Consider the following 19,737-nt stretch of genomic DNA (forward strand, 5'->3'; position numbering starts at 1 on the left):
GTTGGAGTTATTTTCCTTCAATCGGAAAGACTTGTTCAGTTGTAAATTTTAGCTGTGGCATCTCCGTATATATGCCAAGGAGGGTACGTCCCCTGGGAGTCATCGCAATAGGGGTGTTGTTGCCCAGCGTGGCTGGCGAACGATGGTCCTGCATACCAATCGGCCGTTCAATTGGCTGGTGGCAAAACAGCTCATTAGGGCCGCGGAATGGGACCATCTCTGCGAGGAGGGCTGTCAGGACATTGTTATACAATTGGTGATGCTTCAGCCCTCCTTCTCTGTTTCCATATAGCTTTTCAAGGTTCAAGCTTTTTTTTTTCTACGCAAGACGTACAACAAAATTCAGGTGCACTCAAGACCCCCTCCGTATCCAGAATTTGGACGCCGTTATCCTCAAAGGAATGTCCCTTCTTCTTGAGATGCCAGCGAATGGACCCAAAGAAGCCACTTGTCAATGTTGCGCCTGTTCAAAGGCTGCTTAGTTTCCCCAATGTAGAGGTCATTGCAATCCTCACTACACTGCACTGCATAATTAACATTGCTGAGTTTGCTTCCAAGGATTTAGTGCTTGGGGTGAAGCATCCGTGCCTTGAAACCATTAAAAGAATCAGTGATTCTGCGTCAAACTACTATCACACGGCTGTATACTCTAATTGGTTGTACAAAGGACTGAAAGCCAAAAATGCATCTGAATCATGTGTTCCCTCAGGTGTCAACGCGTCAGCTCCTGACCAGCTGAGTTTGGCTCTCGCGTGGAATAGAGTTGACATCGCCCGCAGTCAGATCTTCATCTACGGACAACAGTGGCCTGTAAGAAACAAAATATTCAAAAGAAGGTTTTGTGGTATGTTTTTGTGTGCCACTGCCTCTAGAACAGGGGTGTCTAAACTTTTTCCTGTGAGGGCCACATACAGAAAAATAGAAAGCTGCAAGGGCCACTTTGATTTTTTATTTTTTTTTAAAGTTATTTATTAACACATTCATTGCCAGACCAGCAAAAAATGCATCATTTGACGTCTTTTTCCGTCCGGCAGTGAATGAGTTAAACTTGGTAAAAATCAATGAAGCAATTATGAATTGTTGATATAATGTACAGTTACTTATTGAAAACTGCTAACAGTCACAAGGCAAATAGTGACCCCTGTTTGTCACTATAATAGAGCAGCAGCTGAATCCCAACTTGATATTCTGAACCACAACAAGAACAATCGGTAGTAAACTGACCGCACTTAAGAACCATTAATTTAATGTGATGTTTTCACAAATTGGACCTTGACACTATCAACAAGTGGATGAAACTATTTTTATTTGTGAAACTGAATTATTAGCTGCAAATTTGTGTCTTTGCGGAGCTAAAAATGTTTAATCCACTCTCTTTTTCTTTTTCTTTTTTTTTTTTTTTTTTTAAACAGCATTGAAAAATTATTTTTAGTAAAACCGTATAGCGGGCCGCAAATGGCCCCCGCGCCATAGTTTGGACATCTCTGCTCTAGAAGATCTGTTTAAAACCACCATCAAATTAGAGTAAAACTTTATTTCTCCGCATTCTCCTTCATCCTTTCATTTCGTCTTCTACACGGAGAACCCCCCTCTTCCAATAGTTTCAGTAAAAAAAAAAAAAGATAAAATAATTCACCATTTTCCAGTACAGGCCAAAATTCCAAGATGTCAACAGGTCAAAATGACCAAATTTCAAAGGCCAACACTTACCCTAAAAAAGTTGGCTTAAATAGCACAAATGGAAATTTTTTTTAGTCAATGTAATTTGCTAAGTAGGATTTTAGAAGCATTTGAAGTACTCATTCCTTGCTTTTTAGAGAATTCCACAAAGATTCACAATAAAATCTGTAGAGTAAATTTGACTCTATTTAGAGTGGGACAAAATAGACTCAGTTTTACAGTAATATTTACACTCGGAAGAGAGTAAAATCAAGAATTGGAAAATAAATAAGTAAACGTAACTCATGGGTTAAGGAACGAACTCCCGACCTTCAGCTTGGGAGACAGCCAATCTACTCCTGCTTTGTGTCAGTATATCGCTCATGTCAGCTGGAATCTTCCTAACTCCAAGAACCCCAAAACAATGTTTTTGGTCTCCTCTTGGAGATAAGCAAACAGTAGGAGGGGCATAGCTCAGGTGCAAGTGTGGCAATCTCCCAAACTAAAGGTCTTAAATTTGTTCCTCAACCCTTGAGTGACTTTTATTTTTTTTCAATCTTTATTTCACTCTCGTCCAAGTGTAAATATTAGCCTACTCTAAAACTGAGTCTATTTGGTCCCACTCTAAATACAGTGAAATGTATTCTATAGAATTTACTTTGTGGCAGCCAAGTCCCATTGCTAGTGTAATGTAAATCTTTACCAGAACAGGCTCGATGTTTTTTTTTTGTTTTTTGTTTGCAAAATGTAACCTAAAAATATATGTTTTACAGTAATGTAGAGAACCAGATTTAGGAAAAAGTAATATTGTAGCTGCAATATACTAGCAACCTAAAGTTGGTGCACCTTAGTCGGTCAGCAGACTGAAGTCATTACGCAATACTTGCGTCATCTTTATAAGGATAATTTTAGTCAGAGGGAGTAGTGAAAAAAAATCTTCGGGTAGTAATGCTAGTGGCTGATAAACTTAGCATCTGTGCTAACATCTGCTACTCCTTGCCACGGTGTCGCTCAGGTTGGTTCCCTGGAACAAGCCATGTTGGATGCCTTAGTTCTGGACCGAGTGGACTTTGTCAAGCTGCTGATTGAAAACGGCGTCAGTATGCACCGTTTCCTCACGTTGTCCAGGCTGGAGGAGCTCTACAACACGGTGAGAACATCATTCAGGTCTTGACGGACCATGTCCCGTAGCATGCATCATCATCCCTGAGTGTTATGGTTCATTCTTTTTGATTTCAGAGGCACGGGCCGTCCAACACGCTTTACCACCTTGTCAGGGATGTGAAAAAGGTACGAGCATCACTGCCGTCATTTTCGACACAGCCTATGGGAATGTTGGCTGGAATGTCTTGTGTATTAAAGAACCACATGAAGCTTCTTTTGATTTGCATCGTATCGTTGGTTTGGCTAGTCCTAGTCGCTCCGAACCGCAAATAGAGGCTGGCTGTTCTCTTTCAGCTGGAGCTGCGGGCTGCAGTAGCTGTGTAGAGCTGTGCATGACTCTCATCCCCTCTGTCGACTCGCATTTACTCCTTCACTATTTACTCTGTTCTTTCTCGAAGGCACACAGCACCATTGCAAACAAGCACCACACGCATTAAACAGTCTTTTATTCGCAGACTTTGAATTTGAGAAAACAGCTGTGGAACTGCTGTGAGGCTGAGAAGGAAGAACTTCAATGTGTTTTGTTTGTGTTTGGATTCATATTGTGCGGATTGTGTGTGTTTACAAGTGAAAAGTGCGCACACTGCCGCATTTGTGATTTCTTTCTTTGCATCACAATCATGTTAATTTCATCGTGACGATGATGAAATGTTTTCATCGACTTGTCGCAAGCTGAACCGACACCATTTGCATACTTTTTTTTTTGTTGTTGTCGTGTGCGCAACTTGATTGGAAAATAACAAAACAGCAATCTGACCTTTACATTTCGCCCATGCCAATTTCGAGTGATCCCCTCAGTTGGGAGTTAGTGGAGGGGGTCAACATCAGCAGCTTTAGTATCAACATGGGTGGATTAATTCGAGCGGTACTGATTACGCTAGCGCCGCATCCTCCGCCGGGAGTTGCGGAAAAGGTTGGATGGTGCAATCACACGCTCCCCCTTTTACGCTATCTTCAAGCACAACTCTGATCTAAACTTGCTGCGGAAAGCCTCTTTGAACAACCCAACCTACACACATGCAAAAAAAAGTGCATGGCGAGACATTCCTTTTAGAGTTGTTTATTTAATACCCACAAGACACTTTGTGACAAGTGCCTGCCTAATCTAATGAGATCTAATGCAAGGTATTGAACTTGCAGTCTTGACAAGATAACTAGAGCGGTACTCAGCAGAGCGCAGCCAAGTCTAGGATTCCAAGAAAATAATGTTTCAAATGCATCAACCGAGTAGCAGTCAGCTCTCGCTAATGTGCCGTTCACTATCATCAATTGAAATTGGTTTCTGTGGAACCTTAGCTATTCACTGAACAACCTTTTGGGCTCCTTGTGCAACGCCACAAGATGGCGGCAAAGCCCAGGCTGACAGTAAAGTGAGCTGTAATTGGTGTCAACGAAGTATGTTGAAGTTAATGTAGTCAGGAAAGAGGAGCTAAGTTTAGTCTGAGTTTGTAGCGGGAGTTATGGAGAGTCGTCACCGTATGTGTCATACGCACTTCTGGTGCATTTTTTTCAATGGCAAATTATCTATATGCCATTTATTTTTTTAAGGGTGGGTTTAACTAATTGTTACATATTTCGGGATCGTAGTGTGTGGAAACTACCCAATCCCACAAAATAAATAAATAAATAATCTGAATTTTTAGGCATATTTGGAGTTTTTTTCATAAGAGTAACACAATTATTTGACCTAGTAACTACTTATATTAATGAAGAAGTAATGCTGTAACAAATTCACTTTTTCCAGGAAAAGTACTTAAATAATGTAATTTGAACAACACTGTTCACCAATACTGTCAGATGATTCTTTTTTTAATCAGATTACTCATGGCTTACAATTTTGATTAACCACGATTAATCACTTCATTAAAAAGGCTTCTTAGCAACATTTTTTACTGCCAAATTAGAAATTGGAACAACAGCTGTTATGTGTTAATTCTTTCGATATTTAATGTTATGATGACGTCTTCAACATTTTTTGATCCACTGCACACTCTTTTTCCAGTTAATTACTTTGCATAGTTTAAAAGGTAAAAAAAAATGACCCCAGTAGTTTGACATGAACAAATATTCTGAGTGTCATACGCAAACATTTATTAAATGCTTTACTTTAATGCATGTAGTTATGTTTATTGCTCAAACACAACCTGTGCTAACCTTTAACGTAACCATCCGCTGTCAAGCTAAAGGATCTTCGGACAAAATGAATTGTGTGATTAATCTGCGTTAATACATGATTAATGCCATGATTTAACCTCCTGTATTTTCAGATTTTAACATATTTTATTATTATTATTATTATTATTATTATTATTATTATTATTATTTTGTAGTTTACAATGCTGTGGACCTACACTGTTGACTGAAGTCAATTAGATTTTAACGACACCCCAGATTGAGTCTCCGCTGTTGCCGTTCTTGTTCACCTCCGCAAACATGGCCTTTTGTTGATCTTTTGATCCCGAAGCAGGTGTTCTTCTGGTAACTGTTGCTGAAGGTTGCTCTCGGGTATAATGTGCTCCAATCATTACACGGTGAGAAAGCTCAGCCAGAAACTCACAGATTGGCTTTGTGGGCTGCAGCTGCTCAAGCAGAAATGGACTTTCCTGAGGAGTAAATGAACATTGGCGCTTCATGCTGCTTGTCACTGTGCTTCCAAGATCGCAGCAGGGAAAGTAACCTGTCTGTTTGGCTTGTTGGTTTTCTTAGCTGGAGAGAGACAACAAAAATACATCTGTTCCGTAGACAAATACGTAGTTACATGGCATGATCCAGGTTATTTATATTTGTAATGATTGCCTTTTGAAATTCTTTTCTTGAATGAGATATATTTATAGTAGTCTGTCACGTTCCCACCAAGAATAAAAAATCATACCACACTCAAGACAGATTCCATTTTAAAGTTAACAAGGCATTTGAGTGGATGTATTCAATATGCGTCAAAATAAATGCCAGAGGTGGGCACTAACCGACGCCCATTTTGCTGGCTAATGACAAAATATGTAAAAAATAAATAAATAAATAAATAAATAAAAAAGGGCTCAACTGATTTGCCAAGTTGACTTTAGTATTCCACATCAAAGTCGCTAATTACTTGTTTTTGACATCTTGTCATCCCTTCGCCAAATTACAGTAGACTTTAAACCATAGTACGAAAAATACGCTGCTTGTGGATGTTAAATGTTAGCATTGCTAGCTTTGGTTATTTTTAATCGTCCCTAGTCTTGAAACATTAATACTAGCGGGAACACGGGACGGACAGTGAGTACTGACGGCAGCAGCCATCTTTGTCGCCAAAGTCTTATGTCCAATAATGCACGGACAGCAACAGCTGTCCAAAATTGCAACATGTGTGTCACTTTTTGACACTGGTTCGTATAACACTTATCTCAGCACTGTATGCTTTTTTCTTTTTCTTTTTTTTTTTACCAGTGGCGCAATAAAGGTACGAGACCGCTGTGCATTATAGTAAAAAAAAAAATCTTTCGTGGTTCATCCCTAGTATGTGGCAGCGTACTCAAGAAGACGAACATACTCAGCATGAGTGTTTTCGAAAAAGATTTGTGATGGGGGGAAAAAATAAATACATTCACACAAGAAGCATAATCCAGTGACCTTGATCGGAACGAGTAGAGACTCCTCAAATTTTGCCAGATTATTGGTATGTGTTGTAGCCCATTCAACTAAGTGGACATCATATAAGGTGACGTGTTCCAAGAGATGACTGACTGCCGCGTCTGAGGCAGAATTAAGTTTATAAGGGTACTCATCGTATCCGTATTAACCCTCGTTTCCAGATTGTTTCTGTCTTTCTCTTCATTGAATCCCTAAGCAAATTATCCAGCTTTGGTATCTTTTATAATTACCGCAGAAATTAACCATGCTCTTTAGAATCAGTCTGCACCGTTGCATATTAATAACTTGGGAATTCTTGCTTAAGGCCAGAGAAGTAGCGATCTTGTCAATGTCTCACCCCTGGAGAGACGAGCCCAAATATTCGCTCTCCTTCCAATGTAGAGCACGGACTTGTTGAAAAAACAATTTTGTGTGACGCGCTGGAAGAGAGATCTTGTCCGTCGTGTTCTGTATTTCTCATTTCCCCTGCTCGTGCTTATCGTGCGTTCTACTCACTGACACTGTGTGTTCTTTCCAAGCGAGAATATCCAGGGTTCAGTTGGATCTACTTCAAGGTGAATCCAATAATCACGTTTTCTTTCATAGCCAAACTCAGTTTTGATGTGGATTGTTTGTTGTTGTTGCAGTGAGTGTGTACTTTGTTTGCCTTGTCAAGAAGTTGTCGTTTGCTAATGTTGTGCGCTTTTGTAGGGAAACCTGCCCCCAGACTACCGCATCAGCCTCATCGATATCGGATTGGTCATTGAGTACCTAATGGGAGGGGCTTATCGTTGTAACTACACCAGGAAGAGATTCAGGACTCTGTACCACAACCTTTTTGGACCCAAACGGGTAAGTAAATACATCTCCTATTTTTTCAACACTCATTATTTTAATGTTTTGTTTTGTTTTTACACGATTTACTAATATTAATAATTAAAATCTGAGGAAAATATACCATATTAGTAAATTAACCTGATAAGTACATGATGGATAATATGGATACATTATATTTTAATAAGAATAAAATGCAAACCAGGGCAAATTTGCATGTACATTTAAATATTACTTGACATACCTGAATGGGGTAGCAAGTTCATGCCAACCCTTTACCCATAATTATGCAGGAAATACAAGCCGTATTACTATTTTTGGCATGTTGCTTTCAGTGCACGTATTAATGGCATTTCTGTTTATTTCAATGGAGAGGGATGAACATGAAGATGTAACATGTTGGAACCCCTTCTGACCTGCTGGGCATTTTTATTATAATATTTTTCATTTATTTTTTTGCTGATTTGACTCTTTATTTTTTTTATTTTATTTTTTTCTTTCCCCACATAACATACATGACCATGTAACATGGATTTCTTTTTTTTTTTTTTTTGGTGGGGGGTATCCCATGTTTTTATTCGTTATATATAATATATAATGTGTTTTATTGGTTTAGACACGTAAATATGTCATGTCCGCTGCAATCATCTATGGGTTCGAAGGGTTTAAAATAGGCATTATATAAATATCTAATCATTTTAGCTTGCTATTGAGCGGCCCATCCACATTATTTTGAAGCTGTGATTTTGATGTCAGGTTAATTAAGGTCAAACTATTACATACTGATCATGTTTTAGATTGATGTTGTTTCAGCTGCATGTGTGTCATTGAACTCACATTGATAATTAGTGTAAGTGTTGTCGATACAGCCAGTACCGCTCATCTCACTGAGCCATCAGAATCCACTAGCAAAAGAGTCATTACTGGTCCTATATGCACTGTTTTTTGTTTTTGTTTTTTTTTGCCACTTCTTGCGCACATTCATTACAAGCAATCCCCTCATTCGGCTTCATACCTTACATATGGTTACATATGCAAAAAGAAGTGTCTCAAATGCTATCATTTTTGTTTGATGGTGCGCCTTATGCGTGTGTGTGTATGTGTGTGCGGTCATATGCCTGTTTCTTTATTTGCATGTCTGCAATGGAAGCAGCAAAAGCAGCTTGATGGAGGAAGATGGAGACCATGCAAACACATATTGATGTGGAGGCAGTTGGTTCTTATTTTGCCTTTTTGTTGACGAGCAGAACCTGTGATCACAATCACAAGCTCGCGCACACGCACGCAAACACATAAAAACATGTTAACAAAGAACAAAGCCTTTAAATAGATGCAGATATCAAAATCCCTGAAGGAAACCATGCCTATTTTTACCAAGTGGGATGGTAGCTCATGAATGCATAATGCAAACATGGCCTTGTTTTTATTACAGACGCACAGAACACTGTACTAAATCCACCACTCTGCTACAATAAAACCAGAGAGGTTGTAGCTGTACACATAGCGTACACATTCCATGAAATACATCCTAAAAGGTGTTGTTCAGTCTGTTCATGTTCTTGTTGCTTTTTTAGCCCAAAGCCTTGAAACTGCTGGGGATGGAGGTGAGTGTTCCCATCATGCTCATTCATTCACTGCCCGTCCTCCTCTTCCTCCTCTTCTTCTTCAAATATATGTGCTGGTCTGCGTTTTGTCTCTCGGTCAGTCAGTGTCTTCTTTTCTCAAAAAAAAAAAAAAATCATCACTGTTTCATGGCTCCAGACTGTTTAAATGAGTCCCAACATTGTACATGTCTGAGGAGCCTCTTCTCACAAGAGTGTTTAGTAGGATTTCATACAAAAAAATAATACTTAGTTTATAAACTACTTAAAACTGCTAACTTAATTTAAAAAACAGTACAAATACTACCATGGCACAATGCAACATCTCACGGCGAGTATGAGTTTTCTTTCTTTTGGTATTTTGCAAGGCTAGCTCAGATAGCATACTCCTATGTGGGATGGAATGCAGCCGACTCCTGGCCAAACGAAGCGGCTCCCCTCATTCCTTTTAAAATCAGATTGTTGGAAGCACACATAGAGAAAGCAGAAATTGACCCGGTGGGGTCTGTGCATAACATTTACCATGAAATTACAAAATTATAGGATCTACTTATTTAAATTAAATATATATATTTGGTATTTGACAATATTTACACTAGTATGATTTAAGAAGGTTACACACTTGTAGTTAAAAAAAATAAAATCAAATTCTGCAACAGGTAATAAAAGATTTATGATGGTAACTGTTTGACCCTGTAACTTCCCCGAAATGGTCAGAGCAGATCAGTTCACCCTTGTGTGGCATTTTCTACTAAATTCTTGTGAGAAGACGCTGGTCTGAGCTCACAGTTTCATTGGACTGAATGAGCAATGACTGACCCCATGTGTGATTCCGCACTGTGACGTAGCTGCAGTTTTTTTGTTTTTTTTGTTTTTTGTCAATCATGTATTTACAAAAAAAATCATGCATGCCCTTTGTGTCTATTTTCTGCCTTTCTTCACTTGTGTGTCTCCTTGTTAGTAATAAATGCTCATTTAAAAATATTACCTTGCTAGCCATTACAAGCTTACTGCAACAGCTTTATCTCACGTTACTTAGCAGTGATAATTGTTGGCCTGATTTTGTTTCAAAGCATGTACAATATCTAGAGCGCAACAGTGAGCCATTGCAATTGAACATTAATCTTTTAGTACTGAAATGACATTTGAAATCAATACCTCCATGATGACCTTCAATAGCAGTGTCAATCTATCCAGAGACAGCAAGTGAACGAGGGAATACACTACCAAGAACCGTTTTCAGACATCAGGAAGAGGAATGGGATTTTAAATGAGAGAATTCTTGAGTGTTTTTCACATTCCTTGATATTCTCACAAGGCAGATTTTTCCTCCTCTTTTAAACTCATCATGTGGAGATCAGCAACATAAAAAATATCTCAGATGGACAAACATTATCATGTCATTTTCATTCATATGTAGGCCTTAACATACTTGTTTGTCGAATTCCAAGTGTTCAGGTCGCCATATCTGCTGTTCAGATTTATGGTAATGAGTATCATCCATAATCATTGCTTGCAGAAAGAATCTACATAGCTGTCTTATCTTTTCCTCCCCCCCTGTCACATGTCACGGCTCGCCACCAGGATGACATGCCAATCCGGAGGGGCCGTCAGAAAACGACACGCAAGAGAGAGGAGGAGGTGGACATCGACTTGGACGACCCCGAGATCAACCATTTCCCTTTCCCCTTCCACGAGCTGATGGTGTGGGCCGTACTGATGAAGCGGCAGAAGATGGCGCTCTTTTTTTGGCAGCACGGCGAAGAGGCCATGGCCAAAGCTTTGGTCGCGTGCAAGCTGTGCAAGGCCATGGCGCACGAGGCGTCCGAGAATGACATGGTGGACGACATCTCGCAGGAGCTGAACCACAACTCCAGGTGAGCTATGGACGCAAACGCTGACGTGCCTTCTTCCCCGGAAAATGACCTGATTCCGATTCCTCTTGCTCCCAGGCGGTAGAAATGACATACATAGAGAAATCTGATGACATGCATCATCATTATTTAAGGACGCGCATTAGAGACGATAGTAATCACCTAGAGGGGACCACTCGGCTTACAGAAATAACTGTTCATTTAGGGCAGTAGTTTTGCTTTTGCATGGCGACACGTAGTTAGCTAGCTAGCAAGCTAGCGTCTTCACATTCTGACGTAGGTGATAGTTCACCGATGTATAACTGCCACAGTATAGTGCCAACTTTTGCCCAGGAGGATTTGTTCAATGTCTTTTATTTTTTCAGTGGCTGGTATCGGCAGCCTCCACTAATACGTGACACTTTAAAATAAAGCTCATATCGGCCAGATACCTAGTATCAGTTCAAATTTGTATTTTTTTGCTTGTATGACTCATTGATGTATTCAGTCAATGAAACCTGTTTTTTTTGGCTTTCTGTTTTGGTGAAAATCTGAAGCCCATTAAATTGAGCCGAGCTGAAAATCCGTGTTTAACTCAGTCAAACCCCAAAACGTGTAAACACGTTTTTTTTTTTATACTTTTTCCTTCACTCCCCGAAACATATTTACACGTTTTTGTTTAATGTTTTATGCAAGAGCATACAGAGGTCTTTGATGCAGCTTGTTAAAACAATGGTAGTTATTTAATAAAACGGCCAGTAGGTGGCAGCAGAGTATAAGAGATCAGCCAGGCCCATGTTGCAACAAGCTCTTTTTGTCAATGTTTTCACCAGGAATGTGAATAATGATGAAACTTAGCTATAATATAATGCAAGTTGCTGGAAAATAAAAAGAGATAGAAATATACTTTTTTTTTCTGATGAAAGAAGAGACTCTCATCTTTCTTTTGGGAGGTTCCATGTTTTTATAGCAATAGAACACAATATTCTGTGGGCCTTGCAAAATCTGTTTAAATCCAGTAAAACAGCCAGGAAAGAAGCGGGTTGCTTCAGTGAAAATGGCTGCGAGTGAATGAGTTAAGGTACTGTACAGCTGCTGACATCCAATGAAAGAGCTGCAAAAAATTTTTATTTGCTGGTGGGTAAAAGAAAGTTTTAATTGAGAGATGTAATAATTTAACAATGTACTGTCATAGTTTTCAGATGGTTGTTTCCATTTTGCCAATCTCATGTATGCTAAATACGGTAACATCCCGATAAAATTGTCTCTCAGCATGATGTCGTGTGTGTCTACTCAAGCCGTTTGTAAGGATTGCGCCTGTGCAGACTTTTTTAAGTCCTCCCTCATGGGTGTTGGTGTTTATAGGCAAATCTAATTTAGAATGTAGACCAGATGGTCAGTGATGCCGGGACCAGTTTCATGTAGTCCTTACATGTTGTGACAAGGCACAACACTCCCTCTGTTCATGTCTTTATGCGTGTGTTTATGTCCTGCATACTATTTCCTAGAGAGTTTGGCCAGCTGGCTGTGGAACTTCTGGACCAGTCCTATAAACAGGACGAGCAGATGGCCATGAAGCTCCTGACGTATGAGCTGAAGAACTGGAGCAACGCCACCTGCCTGCAGCTAGCGGTAGCCGCCAAGCATCGCGATTTTATCGCCCACACCTGCAGTCAGATGTTGCTGACGGACATGTGGATGGGACGTTTGCGCATGCGCAAGAACTCGGGACTGAAGGTAAGAGAAAATATCAATAAAAAAAAAAAATTTGTTGTCTCTCCCTGTTTTTTTTCTTTACTAGAGTAAATTGAAAAAATGGGGTTGAAGTGATGACTCTGTTATTTAACCAAAAAGAAGCTATCAAACCCTATCTAGCTCAGTGTGAAAAAGTAATTACTCCCTTGATAAACCAACTCATTAGCCACATTCTTTTGAATTCAATTTCAGTAGCCACACACATGGGCCTGATAACTGTGAGACCTGTTAAGTCTAGAAATCCTGAAATAGAACCTGTCTGACAAAGTGAAATTGGCTAAAGGGACATAAAAGCAGGTCACAATCCTGCAATCAAAACAAATTCAAGATCATTTAAGAAACAAAAGTCAGAATAAGGTTCAAGAATGGGACATTTTTTACGCACTGGAAGTTCACCACTTATTCTGTTGTTAATCTATCAAAATGGCCACAAGATCAAGAAACCCAGACCAATATTTAAAGAACTGCAATTTTTCACTTGCCTTCATCATTATTCACGATTCGAACATTAAGCAAAAATCGAAGTCACGCGTAGGCTTATCTCACTTCATCTCATTTGACAAAAATATACATCATGTTCAAAAAGCTCAAGTGTATTGTAGCGCAGCAGATTCTTCATGCAAATCCATTTTGCTTGTAGGTATGGCATTTCAGATCATTTATGGACAATACCCATGAGTTCATCGCGGTGAAAGTAAAGTCGATCACTTACGGGAATAATGAGTCTAATCAGCCACAAGCAAGGAACCTTCTGCCACAACTTTGTTAGTTTAAACCCGCCGATCCTCCTCTAAAAAGCCACGGGGAACGAAAGAGCTGACCTTAATTACTAGAAAACCTTCAAACCGTGTCCCACATATTTTAACATTGAGCTTTCGCTCAAGCCTTCGGGGCCGCGGACACTTTTTTCACTTTTACTGCCCACTCAATAATGTGTGTAAATTCACCTCCCACAGGTGAAAATGACACTGAGCTCATTTTCTTTTCATCTTTCTGGCTGATGGCTAAAAAAAAAAAAAAGACACTTGGAGTGGCGTTTTCTTCTTCTTCTTCTTCTTCTTCTTCTTCTTCTTCCTAATGTCCTGTGGAAGTAAGATGAAGGAGGATTAGAGAGGCTGGATTCATTTAGACAAGCAGTTGGCTTGTGGGTTGCTGGGGGTGCAGTCCGCAGGAGGTGGGCACCCTGTTATGAGTTAGCCTCTCAGAGCAGAGAGCACTCCAAGTATTCCTTGACCTTTGAGTGTACTGCTGAGGCTCATGGGAGAGGATAGACAGCAAGCACGCCACAAGTTGAACAAACAAGATGGTGTGCCCTCGGGGCGTCATGACATCTCGCAAACAACACTGTCCAAATGTTGTCAAAATAATGTGGGTGCACATGTCTGAAAGGCTATCACCGCGGCGACGGTGAGCATCCATTCCCGACACTTTAACTCATCAGGATGGAATCACCGCAGGCGTTGAATGCCATCACCGGGTTGACAGTATCGATTTCAACCCACGTTGAAAGTCTGACTAATGTTTGGCATATTTTGATTCTCTTGACTGATGATGATGTGGTGGCAAACTGAAGCGTGTATTTGCGACTGGTTGCAGGCAACATGCGTGCAAGCACTTTGTGCGCTGTCATAGAGCCTGGAGTGCTGCTGTAGCTAAATGAATGACTTGCCTTCCTTCGGCTCGATGGTCTGGCTTGTCCATGGTGTTGCTGTCTCTCAATATTGCAGCGTGAACATCTGGACAGAAATATGTATTTACACAGAAGCCACATTTATACCAAATTTTGAACAGCCAATTTTAAAATCGGGGCAACTCAATTGCCGGGAAATCCAAAGAAGAATAAAATTAGTTATGCTAACTATTAGCTTAATTGGTAAATCATGGTTGCCTTAGAACATTTTTATTTGATTTGATTTATTGAACATACAAACATACAAACAAACAGCAGAGAAACAAAAAATTTAAAAAAAGAAAAGAAGAACCATATAAAATCATCAATCACAGTTTACATGTTCAAAAGGGAGTAGGAAGAAGTTAAAAACTTATCTAGTCCTACCCATTATACATTGTATATTTAGACTTACGTATTTCATTATTAACTCATTAGCTCCCAAAAACGTATAAATACGTCATATTTTAAATGTTTTAAGTGTCCCAAAGACGTATTTATATGGGGTTTTTTTTGTTTTTTTTTATTTTTTTATAGAGTATAGAGAAGGCTTTGATGCAGTCTATCTACTGCAGAAAATGGTTGAGTGGCAGCAGAGTATAAGAGATCAACCAGGCCATGTTAAAACAAGCTGATTTCCCCACAGTTCTAAGCAGAATTGTGAATAATGATGAAACTTAGCTATGTTCTATTGCTAATTGCTGCACAGCAGAAACAGATAGGAATATACTTTTTTTCTGATAAAAGAAGAGACTCTAATCTCTCTTTTGGTAGGTTCCATATTTTTATAGCAATAGAACATAATATTTCGCGGGCCTTGCAAAATCAGTCAAAATCCAGGAAAACACTTCAGTGAAAATGGTTGGGAGTGAATGAGTTAATACAATACTAGGTTAATATTTTTAAAAATAAAATGTATAAACCTGGTTATGAATACAAGTGCACTTAGACATGCGTGCATTTGCCAGCAACATATGTACCGTACATGAAATTCCTAGACATATACCATAATATATTTATGAATCATATACTCATTTATGAATCATATACTCATACTCATATACTCATATATACAATTTTCATGCTCTTATCTGACATAACTAATTTTTTTAACTTTGCTTTTAAACAATTTTTTAAACTCAACAAATTTACACATGAATATCAAATGAATTTTCCCCATTGGCTCTCCTTTCCCACATGAAAGGGCATTACAATACCTTAATCACTGTATCAATCATTCTGCTTGAGTGGTAGCGTATTTGTAGCACGCTCACCTTCACTCCCCAATTCAATGTCAATAAAGCTAATCTTCGGAATCAATTCACCTCCTGGCCAGTGGGGGGCGCTTTGCATGGGATTTGTGTGAAGACGGCCACATTTGGAAATAAATAGATAAATAACCAAATGACGACCATGAAGCCAGCACTTTCAACTTTTAGAATCTCATTATGTGGTCATTTTGGATTCACCTGTAACACTCAAACACAATACAATATTCAATAATAAGGTATTTTCTTGTGTAAGATGTGCCAGTCAGAATTTTTATTTTCATCACATTTTCAGGAGGAAAGAAATATTAAGTGTCCATGCACTTTATTTTTTCTGTCTACAGACCAGTCATGTTTTTACTCCACATGCAGAAATAGGTCATTGTGCAAATTTGTATTTTGCAATGTTTTATTACTTTAAAAATGGGAGGTGATGCACACTTGTTCACATGGGAATTAATATGTTTTTTTTTCCAACTGAATAGGTAAACAAAAGTTAAATAAGTATCAAATCAAATCAAATCAAAAGTACCTAATGTATCAAATTGAAAGGTTCATAAGCATTCCCAGCGCTATTTTCCTTTATTGTCACTTGTTTCTTCTTTTTAATGTCAATCCGCTTCTTCCTTGACAATCACGCTATGTTTTTGTGGTTCATAAAAATAATGATAATTAGTGGAGCCTTTCTTCTTCTTCTTTTTTTCTATCTAATAATGTCTTCATAATGTAGCATTGAGTGGGTGTTGCTCGCTGCTGGCAACATATTGCCATTAAGATCCAAGATGGATCCTCGTGAGCTTGTTCCAATGATTACAAATGACCCCTTTAAGATGAGTGTTGTGGCATACCGAAGCCCTAATATTCACTGTACAGGCGATTAAAGAGCTACTTCCAGCAAATTCCGTCCATCTTCTTTCCCATTTTACCATGAACTCATTCACTCCCAGCCATTTCCGCTGAAGCAACCCCCTTCGCCCCCAGCTTTTTTACTGGATTGTGACAGATTTTGCAAGGCCTACAGAATATTGTGTTCGATTGCTATAAAAACATGGAACCTATTAAAAGAAATATTAGTCTCTTCTTTCAACAGGAAAAAAGTATATTGTATCTGTTTCCATTTTGCAGCAATTAGACTTAGAATAGAGCTAAGTTTAATCATTATTCACATTCCTGGTGAAAACACTAACAAAAAGAGCTTGTTGCAACATGCTGCCACCTGCTGGTCGTTTTTTGTAATAACTACCATTACCACAAAAAAAAAAAAAAAACGTAAATATGCGTTTTTTACCATGGCAATATTTAAAATAGTGCTTTTTATATGTTTTGGGGAGCAAATTAGTTAAGTAGATGCTCGAAGCGTTTTCAGCACTCTATCTGCTGCAGGTCTGTGTGACTGCAGCAAAGATTCCTCTGTGACACGTTTGGTCTTTTGACAAATGACTTCCGTAACGACGACCTCGACGGCGGCCTCTGCCCAGTTTATGACCGTTCAAATCACGACACGTGTCACGTTCACCGATGATCAATGCGCATCTTTAGCGGCGTCGATCTCTCGTCATAATTTCTGCCTCGCTGCTCGTCACTCTTATCACATCCGTCACTCAAAGCACGCCTCCCGACAGGTGATCTTGGGTCTGCTCCTGCCGCCGTCTATCCTGAGCCTGGAGTTCAAGAACAAGGACGAGATGTCGTACATGCCCCAAGACCAGGAGGCCTACTTGCAGGAGAAGGAGGAAGAGGAGCCCGAGAAGCCTGTCAAGGAGAAGGAGGAGGAAGACATGGAGTTCACAGTAAGATCTTACTGTGAGGCGCAGTACAACTCCGTGGTGAGAGAACCCACCTCAGCCCTGCATCTCAGAACCTGTGCACATTCAGTAGCTAGTAGTGTCCAAAACAAGTGCGGTTTCATTCTGCCCGCAATGCAAATTTGTTGTAGCCACACACGCACACGTTACAAATCTCCAAACGCACACAACACGGCCAAACTTCCTGTTTCTCGTTGTCTGAGCCAAGACATCGGTCGTGGAGTTGTAGCGTCTCTTGTGGGTTTTCCTCGTGAATGTTTCTCCTTCCATCCATCTCCTCTCTGCCGCTCCCTCTTGTCCTCGCTCTTTCCCTCCCTCCTTCCCTCCCGCCAAGATGAGGTACAGTACAATGCTAGCTGACAGCTGCCTCTCACGCTCTCCTTCCGGCGATGGCTTGCTGCAGCGGCGCACTCCGCATGCGGGCTGCCGAGCATGGGCAGGCCCGGGATTTGCATTTTATGTTCCCGTGCGTGCTTGCCGCTGCACATCTGAAATCATCCAGAGTCTGAGCGAGCACCTTGTTGCTCCATCGGCGTATACAGACTTGGATGCCGGGCAGCACTTGGACTTTTTCCAGTTCAATCTAATCAGTTCAGGATATATATATATCAGGATCCAGTTTGTGCACTAAAATCAAGAGTGGAAATTGATTTGTGATTCGCAACCTGGACCTTATATTGCCCATTGAACTGATTGCATTGAAGTTGAGCACCTTTCAGCACCACTCTATTTCCCATCCGCATTAAGCACAGCCAGCAAGCCGGTACAAAGAAACAGACAAAAGCACATCTGACCTGAGAGGAACCAAGGCAGAGTTGTAAGAAACACAAGTAGTTGGAAAAAAAAAAAAAACAAAACATAATTTGAGCCCAGTCCAGAGTACAATCCGCATTAAGTGTAATCTGTGTGCAAATGAAAACACATTTTCTGGCTGTCAAATGCATGCCAAGCTGCAGGGAGCTTTTAAAACTTCTAACTTTCTGGTTAGAAGACAAAAGAAAGTCATTTCAAAAAATGGCGAAAAAGTGGAATCATGTAGTTTGTCTTGTAGTGTAAGGTTAAAAAAACAGTAATACAAAAAAAAAAAGTAAAAATGTCATATGTGCATTTTGCATATGTAGGAAAGGCAGATAGAATATATATTTTTAAAAATGCCTGTGTTCATGTAGACATAACCTACAACATGTGCTGTTAGAGGATACATTTGCAATTTTGTCCCAGCTTCTGACTGTACAAATGCACCGCCAGATACTTAAATGTATAAAAGTCAAATGTATGATCAAATAGAATGGCTGTATTAAACAAATATCTGCTTTGTTTTTTTTTTGTATAAAGTGAATCCTCTGTTTTACTGATTAATTTGTTTCATAGGCAAAAACTGAAATGGAAAAGTTTGGGTTTTTTTTCCTTTTTTTTTTTCTCTTGCAAATGCTTCAAAACAGAAAATGAGTGGTCACATAAGCAGGCAAAAGACTTTGAAATAGGCTACAGCCGGTGCAAGAAAGTTGGGATAACATTTTGGTCTGCAAAAACCAAAGGTGTACGGAAACCGAGGTTTGTGTTTATCTAGTATAGCAGAAATAATAACAAATAATATTACAAGTTCTATTCCACTGCAAAGTACAGCTCCAATAATTATAATTAAAAACATATATATATATATATATATATATATATATATATATATATATATATATATATATATATATATATATATATATATATATATATATATATATATATATATATATATATATATATATATATATATATATATATATATATGTTTTTAATTATAATTATTGGAGCTGTACTTTGCAGTGGAATAGATATATATATATATATATATATATATATATATATATATATATATATATATATATATATATATATATATATATATATATATATATATATATATATATATATATATATATATATATATATATATATATATATATATATATATATATATATATATATATATATATATATATATATATATATATATATATAAATAAATGTGGCGGCACGGTAGTCGAGTGGTTAGCACGTCCGCTTCCCAGTTCTGAGGTCTCCGGTTCGAGTCCAGGCTCGGACCTTCCTGGGTGGAGTTTGCATGTTCTCCCCGTGCCCGCGTGGGTCTTCTCCGGGTACTCCGGTCTCCTCCCACATTCCAAAGACATGCATGGCAGGTTAATTGGGCGCTCCGAATTGTCCCTAGGTGTGCGTGTGAGTGTGGATGGTTGTTCGTCTCTGTGTGCCCTGCGATTGGTTGGCAACCAGTCCAGGGTGTCCCCCGCCTACTGCCCAGAGCCAGCTGAGATAGGCGCCAGCAGCCCCCGCGACCCTTGTGAGGAATAAGCGGTCAAGAAAATGGATGGATGGATGGATATATATAAATGTATATATTTTTTTATCCTTACTTATATCATGGATTAGTCGCTAAATTGTAGGATTTTGTGGTGATTATTTCTCCACACTGACTGTTAGCGCACACAGCAATAAGTGTGAGCC

General features: G+C 39.2%; 1 protein-coding gene across 11 annotated transcripts in view; it reads left to right on the plus strand.

The window, feature by feature from the left end:
- trpm3 (transient receptor potential cation channel, subfamily M, member 3) overlaps nt 1-19,737 on the plus strand; it is a 152,656-nt gene that overhangs the window by 112,670 nt on the left and 20,249 nt on the right. For 3 of the 11 annotated variants that reach the window (XM_077520877.1, XM_077520876.1, XM_077520882.1), the window contains 8 exons: nt 710-810; nt 2,675-2,809; nt 2,899-2,949; nt 7,147-7,287; nt 8,844-8,873; nt 10,455-10,747; nt 12,232-12,460; nt 17,038-17,205. In XM_077520877.1, coding sequence (XP_077377003.1) covers nt 710-810; nt 2,675-2,809; nt 2,899-2,949; nt 7,147-7,287; nt 8,844-8,873; nt 10,455-10,747; nt 12,232-12,460; nt 17,038-17,205 — 1,148 coding nt within the window. Of the gene's footprint in view, nt 1-709; nt 811-2,674; nt 2,810-2,898; nt 2,950-6,974; nt 7,011-7,146; nt 7,288-8,843; nt 8,874-10,454; nt 10,748-12,231; nt 12,461-17,037; nt 17,242-19,737 lie in introns of all 11 variants that reach the window. The other 8 variants (XM_077520872.1, XM_077520873.1, XM_077520874.1 and 5 more) reach the window with 5 other exon arrangements.

The sequence above is a fragment of the Festucalex cinctus genome, chromosome 5, assembly GCF_051991245.1.
Source record: "Festucalex cinctus isolate MCC-2025b chromosome 5, RoL_Fcin_1.0, whole genome shotgun sequence".
NCBI classification, from domain to species: Eukaryota; Metazoa; Chordata; class Actinopteri; order Syngnathiformes; family Syngnathidae; genus Festucalex; species Festucalex cinctus.